The sequence below is a fragment of the Lipotes vexillifer genome, unplaced genomic scaffold (genome assembly GCF_000442215.2).
Source record: "Lipotes vexillifer unplaced genomic scaffold, Lipotes_vexillifer_v1.1 scaffold97, whole genome shotgun sequence".
Taxonomy (NCBI): Eukaryota; Metazoa; Chordata; class Mammalia; order Artiodactyla; family Lipotidae; genus Lipotes; species Lipotes vexillifer.
In genome coordinates, this window is record NW_006775688.1 from 358483 (window position 1) to 368169 (window position 9687).

At 37.1% G+C, this 9687-nt stretch overlaps 1 protein-coding gene across 1 annotated transcript in view; it reads right to left on the bottom strand.

The window, feature by feature from the left end:
- Window positions 1–9483, bottom strand: part of SHCBP1L (SHC binding and spindle associated 1 like) — a 40702-nt gene extending 31219 nt beyond the window's left edge. The window contains exons 1-2 of the mRNA XM_007450133.1: window positions 8976–9483; window positions 7284–7433 (exon numbers count right to left, since the gene is read on the bottom strand). Of these exons, the coding sequence (XP_007450195.1) occupies window positions 7284–7433; window positions 8976–9383 (558 nt within the window). The 5' untranslated portion in view covers window positions 9384–9483. The remainder of the gene's footprint in view (window positions 1–7283; window positions 7434–8975) is intronic.
- Window positions 9484–9687: the final 204 nt, after the last annotated feature.

Consider the following 9687-nt stretch of genomic DNA (forward strand, 5'->3'; position numbering starts at 1 on the left):
AAGGGGGGGGGGGTGTGAATATGTGAGGTGATGGATATGTTAATTAACTTAATGAAGGGAATCCTTTCACAATGTATATGGGTGTGTGTGTATATATATATATATATATATATATATATATAAATAAAAAATCATCATGTTATACACCCTATCCTACAATTTTGTTAGTTAAATCTCAATAAAGCTGAAAAAAATACACTTCCAATAATCAATTTTAAACATGTTCAAGTACATCTCCAATAAAATTGTTTATTTTTAAGTAGATTTTATTTACCTAATGCTACTTATAGCAGCTTTATTCATAACTGCCAAAACTTGGAAACCACCAAGATTCCCTTCAGTAGATGAATGGATAAATAAACTGTGGTACATCCAGGCAATGGAATATTATTCAGTGCTAAAAAGGAATGAGCCATCAAGCCATGAAAGGACATGGAGGAACCTTAAATGCATATTACTAAGTGAAAGAAACCAACCTGAAAAGGCTATATACTATATGACATCCTTGAAAAGAGAAAATTTTTTCTACTCTTTTACTTAACTGATAGTGTGACTGGGTATAGAATTCTAGGTTAGGATATCACTTTTGTTGACAATATGCTTACATAGCTTTTTAAAGTTAAGAACTTACTTTTGAGAAGTCCAATGCTATTCTGCCTCTTGATCATTTACATGAACTTACAGCTTTTCGCTCTGTAATCCTGCTCAACCTTCTCTTTGGCCCTCATGTTCTCAAATTTCACTACGTGCTAGACAATCAGTGGGCCTTTTCAATTTAGAAATTCATGTCCTTTTTTTCCAGGAAACTTTCACAACTTGACAATTTTCTTTCCTCTGTCTGTTGTTCTTGTTTTCTCCTCTTCCTATTTCTCTCTCTCTCTCCTTCTCCTCTTCTTTTTTTCCCTCCCTCCCTCCTTCCTTTTCTCTCTCTAGAACATTTAATTGGATGTTGGACCCAATCCCCTAACTACTCTCCTCTCTTTCCTTTCCATTTCTTAGTCCTTCAGCTCTACTTTATGGGAGATTCTACTCCACTTTATCTTCTAATGCTTCTAATCCTTCTATTCAGTTTTTCACTTGCTGTTGTATTTTTATTTTCCAAAAGCTCTCTTTCTTTCTTGGAATTTTCCCATCATACAGGATCCAGTTCTTGTTTCATGAATGCTTTAGCCTGTCTCTTCTTTCTGAGAATATTAATAGTTTTATATATGTGTGTGTGTTTTTCTTCTCCCTGTCATCTGTTTCTTCCAAATGTCTTCTTTTCTGCTGTTTTAACCACTGTTTTGATATTTAAGTTTCCTCAAATGTCTGGTGACCCTTGGCTGTCTGCTCATATTTAAGAGTTGAGTACTATAAAGGTAATTGGAAGGTCTGTGTGGAACAAGTCTACTATGGATCCACTGTAAGATGTTCTGCCCAGGCTCTTTCCATGGGAATCTTTATTAGATCTTTTCTTTTGAACTTATCATAGAAGAATCTTTCAATTCTAATGCCTAGAGAGATATGCCTTAGCTGCCTGTGTTCTAGAAGGAGAATCAGGGTAGAAGGCAGAGGATCCTAACATTCAGTACCAATGAAGTATCACAATCTTTTTTTCAGTGGGATACTCCCATCTTTAACCATGCTGCTCAAGCCAGCTTCTTAAATCTGTAGGTTTATGTCTTTTGCCAAATTTGGGGAATTTCAGCCATTATTTCTTTGAATATTTTTTTCAGCCCAATCTTTTCTTCTAGGACTCTGAGGACATTAATTGTTATAGTCTAACATGGCCCCGAGGCTCCGTTTTTTATTTGTTTATTTTTTGGTTTTGGGGGTTTTTTTCCTCTATTTTCTCTCGGGTGTTCAGTTAGGTCATTTCTATTATTCTACCTTCAAGTTTACTGATTGTTTCCTCTGTCTTCAATCTGTTGTTGGGCACATCCACTGAGTTTTTAATTGCAGTTACTATATATTTTTTAGTTTTATTTCTAAAACTTTGTTTTGGTTTTTCTTTACATCTTTCATTTTCTTTATATCTTTCATTTACTTACTTTCTATTTCTTTGCTGAGACCTATTTTTTCATTTCACATGTGTTCATAATTGCTCATTGATGCATTTTTATGATGGCTGCTTTAAAATCCTTATCAGATAATTCTAACATTTGTGTCATCTCAGTGTTGATGTCTATTGGTTTATCTCATTCAAGTTGAGATCTTCCTGGGTCTCAGAAGTGATTGAGAGTGATGACAAGTAATTTTCTATTGAAACCTGGACATTTTGTGTATTACATTGTGAGAGTATTGATTTTATTTAAATCTTTTATCAGTCCTCTTCTGACACCAATCCGGCATGGAAAAGGGGCTTTGTTACTGCCAGATGGGGATGGAAGTCCAGATTCTCTGCTCAGCCTCTGTTGACCCTGGAGGGTGAGGGGGTTGTTCGTTACTGCTATTCAGGGGTGGGAGTTCAGGTTCTCTATTAGGCCTCCACTGATACCTGGCTCAGAGAGAGGAGAGCACCTCATTACTGCTCCCTACGTTGTCTCCACTAACATCATGGGGGTGATAGTGAAAGTTCTGATTCTCCACTAGACCTTTTCTGACACCATCCTTGCAGGGAGTGGAAGGAGTCCCTTTACCAGTGGGGGTGGTAGTCCGGGCTGCCCATGTAGTCTACACTGACATCATGGGAGGCAGGGAAAGTTCCTTATCACCAGCTCCCCATTTTCTTCCCACTAGATCTTCTCTAACACCACTCTGGGAGTGGGGTTAGTGTGCCTTGTTACAATTTGGCAAGGGTGGAAGTGTAGGTTCTTCACTTTGTCTTTTCTTGCAAGATGGGAGTGAAGAGCAGCAGTTTTTTTTCTGTATTGTTTGGCTGTCCCTTTCCTGACTCTGACTAGAGAAAGCAGGCTTTTGAGGGGAATTTTTTATTTTTTTTCCTACACCTGTTGGTGTTTCCAGATTTCCAGCTCCTCTGGTACACAGTCTAGGATATATGAAGCAAAGCCCAGGGAACTCATCATCATGTCATTCCTTGTGTCACAAGGTCCCTAGACAATCTGCCTTCTCTCCAACTTTCAGAGTCTTATGTTTATTTATACATATAATCCAGGGTTTGATAGGAAGAGTAGGGAAAAGCTTGTCTACTTCATCTTCCTGGAAGGGAAGTCTGTTTCTTAAATAGCTTTCAAGCAATTCTTCTTGAATTCAAGCTCCATCTTCAAGCCAATTCAAGTTATAAGTACAGTCAATTCCTAAGCCTTTGGGGTTATGCAGTGTAAATCAAGTGTTTTGTTTTTTTTTTTCAGCTTTCCCTGCTGTAAACAGAATTCAACTTTCTTAGCTCTACTAAGTCAGTTGTCATTTATTTATATGTTTTAAACCTTCTAAATTGTGTTGCTATTGTCTCCTTTTCTATCTCTTGTCCTTGGGTACCTTTTAAAAAATCCCTTTGCTATCATTTTGGTGGAGGACTCTGGGGACAATACTATAAGAGAAGATACTACAAGTTTTCAGACAGGAAACAATATATCATCTGGACTTCCCTAGTGGCACAGTGGTTAAGAGTCCACCTTCCAATGCAGGGGACACGGGTTCGAGTGCTGGTCCAGGAAGATCCCACATGCCACAGAGCATCTAAGCCCGCGAGCCACAACTACTGAGCCCACGCACCACAACTACTGAAGCCCGCAAGCCTAGAGCCTGTTGCTACGCAACAAGAGAAGCCACTGCAATGAGAAGCCTGCGCACCATAAAGAAGAGTAGCCCCTGCTCGCTGCAACTAGAGAAAGCCTATGCGCAGCAACGAAGGCTCAACACAGCCACAAAAATATATACATATATTTTATACCTATATCTATATATCTATATACATGTATATATCTATATATCTATATATCTATATATCTATCTATATATATATCTATCTATATATATATATGTATCATCAAAGAATCAGTGACACTGGATTCTCAACCAGCAACACTGGAAGTTTGAAGACAATGGAACAGAATTTTACAAATTCTGGGCATGAAATCATACCTAGAATTTGTGTATCCAGTTAATCTGTCAAATAAACTTGAAGATCTGTAAAGATATTTTCAAGCAAACAATATCACAAAAATTTTATCTACTTTGTGCCCTTACCCGTGAAGCTATTAGGATAAGATCCTTGGCCAAAATGAGAGAATAAACTAAGAAAAAAGGAATTTGGGGAAACAGGTTATTTACACAAGAGAATGATGAAAGAAATTTCTAGGATGATGATGGAGGGAGATCCCAAAAGCTGTCCAGCAGGTCTAGAGATCACCAAGTTTTAAAACAGGCTTTAAAACCAAGGAGCCTATTACTGGAGTTGGGATTGTGTGGAAATAGCCGCGATGCAAGCTGTGAATGTTGAGCACAGCTCAAAGTTACTATTTCCTCTTTACAACGATGATATACCAGAATCAGGTAAATAACCAATTTCCAGAATCCACTGAGAATTCCCTTAAATATCTGAAAATTAAAGATTCTCTAAGCCTTCATCAGGGATATAAACAAAATTTTAAAGCATGTTGTCCAAGAAAGCTTACTGATGGTGACTAGACATGCTTTTTTTACAAAATTTTAAAAAATCAACCAAAATTCTGTCATCAGAGATAATCACTGTTAACCTTTTGCTCTTTATCTTCCAGTTTTATTCCTATGTACTTCGCTAGATCATACTGTATATTTAGTTTTGTGTCTTCTGTTTTACTTCATGTACACAATGAGCATGTTCCAAATCATTAAGAGTTTTTTTGTTATCATAAGTTTTATAACTACATGATATTCTATCTTATGAATAAATTACCATTTATTTGACCCATATCCTATTATTAAACTTTTATGGTCTTCCCAATTTTTAATTTTATAAATATGACTTGATTACCTTAAATACATAAATCTTTTTCTACATTTATGATTTCTATAGAATGAATTTCTAGAAATAAAATGAACATTTTTAATTTTTATTTATTTTTCTGTGCATTGGGGTCGATTTATTTATTACTATTTTTATTTCTTCCAGCTTTATTGAGAAATAACTGACTTACAACAAATAAACTATTTTAAAGTTCTTAATGTATTTTACCAAATTGCTTTCTACAGAGCTTATAAAAAACTTTCTTAATATTTGGCCCACTTTGTAACAAAGAAGGATATGCTAGATTTCCTTCCAATCAAATATTATATTTCCAAGTTTTTTTTCTTTGTTGTATGGATCTGTATTAGGCAGAATAATGGCCCTCAAATGGTCCCCTAATACTTAGAACCTGTGAATATATTACTTTACAAGGCAACAGGGACTTTACAGATGTAATTATGGTTAAGGAATTGAGATGGGGAAGTTCTCTTGGATTACCCAGTTGGGCCCATTCTAATCATGAGTCTTTTAAAATGGAAGCACGTTTCTATACTGTAGGGAACCAGAGAGATAGTGTGAGAAGGACTTTGAAAATGGATAAAGGGGGCCACAGTCATGGAATGCAGGTAACTTAGAAAGGCTGGAAAAGACAGGGAAACAGATTTTCCCCTAGAGCTTCCAGAAAGGAATAAGCCCTGTCTACTCCTTGATTTTAGCCCAATTAGTCCCATGTCAGATTTCTTTCCTATAGAATTGTAAAATAACAAATTTATATTAAGCCACCAAATTTGTGGTAATTTGTTGCAGCAGCAATAGAAAAACTAATATAGCATCTAAAGCTAAAGCCAGAGATTGAGGTCCATAGGAATAAATTATTGTAACTTCAGAACAAGGAGCATTATATAGCACTGTTGATATTTCAATCCAAGTAAGACTAAAGAAGTAGAGGCAGACAAAACCACCAAATGTGAATTGTGCAGCACAATCTTAAGAGGTCCCAAGAGCTAGTCTCAATGCCTTGTAATGCAAAGAATTAGAATCTGCCAGTATGTTGTTCTGCTCTCATTCTGTTCTCGCTTTTCTTCCCACCTTTCTAATGTTTAAAGGACGTTAGCATTTCCTAGAGGATTTTAAAGCAATCTAATTATGTGTAATCCTGTTTGTTATTTTTGGAATAAGGAAGAGAGCAAATATATTGCATGTAAAATCTTAGAACTTGATAGAATTTTTGGATAACCTAATCCAGTGAGTTTCCATGTAACTTTAGGGATCTTGAAAAGTTTTATGGAATGTAGGGGCTATCATGTGATGTTGAGAGAGAAGCCAAGCAATTGCCATGTTACCATCCCTCATTTCAATCAGGAATGTTCCACTTTAATATGTTGTATATGTGGGACTTCCTCATAAAACTTGACTGAAAAAACCCAAACTTATACTGTTAAAAAAATTTTTTCAGATACTATAGAGTCCACCTCCTCTTATTTTATCCACATGAAAAAAGTCCAAAGAAGTTATGAAAGTTCTAGGCAAAATCTACTCAAAATCTGAAGTTGGTCAAACCTCAAAGAACCACTAAAAATAGAGTAGTATTGGAAAATTAATCCCAAGACTTTCATATTCTTTTGTAGCATCTATGACTGAAAATATGCCATCCTTTACTGTAAAAATACCACTAATTTACTTTTCCATATAACACAGAATTGAATTGTTTTCAGGCAGTGTGCAATGTAATGAGTTTCAAACACAATTTTTTCTTGTCATCGAAATCACAGATTTGAAATATCTATCTGAAACAGGGGTACCATTTGTGATTGTAAATACTGATTTCTATACAAGGATAATTAACCTTTAAGTGAATTGAATTTATCATGTCAAATATGCTACAATATTTAACATATAGACCTATAAAAGCAAAATTGTATCAGCTGAAGGTTTGGAAGTGGATGTATTATACTAAAAGGGCACTTTTCATAGGAAAATATTTCAAATTTACCAATAGTTTTCTGATCTATTTTTTCTTTCCTAATGTAACTAAACCTCATAATTCAGATAAATGAAGATTAAAGAGAAATGATGGGGAAAAAGGGCCCAAGTTAATTAAAGCCTAAGTTACTAAATTTTAAGAAATGCACTTTAGTTATTTTTATGTTATTTGAGCAATTGAAACTAGGCTAATAAATATTATGTCATACTACTAGATTTGATTTAATGACAACTGTTTATAGGTATATGGGTGCTAATATCCCTCCTTACCTTCTTTTTACACTATTAATTTGCTTAGAAACTTAAAATAGAAGTAAACTTTTGTCAACCTTTGTTTAAGTATCAAAGCCTCAAATTAATAAGGTTACATTTTGGTCTTAAAAAGAACTGATAATTTCACTCAAAGAACAAGGATCAGGTGAAAATTATTTACCTCAACCAGTATACCAACAAAAGAAATAGAAGCTTCTTCATATTTCACAAAGAATAACTCAGGATTAGTTTTCCAGACTCCAAGCCATTTGCCTTTCAACTTTAATTTTTCTGATAGGTATTTACACATAGCATCATCAGCATCTTCTGCCTAGCAAAAGAAAAAATAGATACATATAAATATATGAAATTATAGATTTATATTTTTTTAACTGATTTCTATTTAAATATGAAACCAATATACCCTTAAATAATGAAAAACCTGGGAAATAACAGATTTTTAACTGAATCTATATTTGATGGAAAATAGAAACATTAAAAAATTAAAATAAATTTAAAAGAGATCTATTCACTCAATAGAGTAATTCAGAGATGAGACATCTACTTACTATGTTTTAAGTAATTTGTTTTATTAATCCACTGAGCAAAAAGTATACTGTAATTATACATATAAAAACATAGTTATTATCATGTTAAAAAACAGTAATGATTTTTTCTGAACTTTAAAGATTTATTGACCTTATTTAAAATTTATTCAGTACATAAAAATTTAAAATAGAAATCCACTCTATAAAACAAATGAGCATATTAAGCATTCAATAATTATCTGCCCATTTGATTTTCTACATTTCAATTCAGCGACCTCAGGATGATAAATAGTATAAACTATTATGAAACTCAGTCATTAGACCCTGACTGATTAATGACACTGTGATTTATATAAATGTTTTTCAATTGCCTTTAAGAGGTCTAGCCTTCTCCAACCCCGAATATCAAATATAAGTTGGTCATTAAATACCATTCTAGTTTTATAATAACAGTACTTTTAAAATTTTTCTTCTGATTATAAAATATGGTTAACCTACAGAAAATCGGCAAAATACAGATAATATAAGGAAAACAAAAACCACCCCTGATCCTGACAGCCAGAATAACCATTGTTGATGTTTTTGGTGCATTTCCTTCCAGTCTTTTTTCTATGCATATATTCATCCATACATATGAAGCATATGTTTTGTCTTCTGATTTTTTTCCTTAACATTATAGCATAAGCATATCTATAGTTTCTGAAAACATAATTTTTACAGCTGCATGATTTTCCATTACATGAAGCCACCACAAGTTCTTTACAGCCCCCATAGTTGGAAATTTACTTTCTAGTTTTTAAATTTTATAAACATCGGTGCAATGAAATCCTTGTACACAAATTCTTCTGCTATAACTTAAAAAAAGAAAAAACAGGTTAGAAACAACAATATTTGCTCTATTCAGTATTACCAAGTATGTATCTTCTTTACAAAACCTCATTCCACATCCTAGACTGATGGCTGGGAACCACTCTTAAAGTGTAAAACGTTTTGAGTTATTGTAGTGTAAAAGTCAAGGCTAAGTAACCTTATCCTTATGCTTGGGCACAGATTGTTAACGAAAACACTAAGATGCATACCTGGGCACTGATAACCTCTCAGGAAACCAGAAAACACTATGTGATCTGTTTGAAGGAAAATCGAATTGGAACTCCTTTAATAGGGCCTGGGAACCTCTAACAAGGTGGAAGCCCTGGAAGTGTGGAGTAAATTTACTTTTTGAAATGCAGGGTTTCTTTGTGCCCTCTGTACCCCCATCAGCATAGGAGGAAGACCCGAGTCCCTCGGTGCTGGATTCCCGTCCGTTTTCTTCTCCTTCTCCTCACCTTGCAGCCCTGCAGCACCTCGTCGCAATACAGCGCCACCTTCTCCTCCCGCCACATCCCCCTCATGGGGGACACGCAGACTGGGGGCAGTGGCTGCGCCTTCTCGTCATCCTCCTCCGGCACTGACAGAAGGGGCTCCTCTTCCTCCTCCTCGGGCTCCTGTCCCCGGTCCTCGGCCTGAGAGCCCGGCAGGAGCTGGAGCCGCCGCTGGGCCGCCTCCCGGCCGGCTTTCCGCCTCACGGGGCGAGGGAAGGCCACCACCCACCGCACGGAAGGCGCGGCGCTCTTCAGGGTCCCCGCCTCCACCGAGTCCCCGGTGAGCGCGGAGACAGCCTTCTCGCCTCGCCGGCCGGGGCTGACGGCTCGGACCGAGTTTTCAGGCACCGTGGCTCTGGATCCCGACGCCATCTCCTCAGCACCCTGCGGGCCAGCGGCAGCCGTTAGTCGCTTTACGGCCCGGATCGCGCGGGCCAATGGGCGAGCAACGAGCGCGGCGGCTCGAGGGGATCCCGCCTGGAGGGAGTTGGGGGATGGGGTGGTGGGCGCGGGTCCGGGTGTCGCGGGTGGTTCTGGGGCTTGGAGGTAGGTAGGGATACTGTGGGGCGCGACGGGGCGCGGGGGAAGGAAGGTTCTGGGCCAGCTGTTGGCGGGCGGGGGAGGGGCGCCACTAGATGGTACCCACTCCGCGGGCGCTGGCTCTAACCTCACCGTG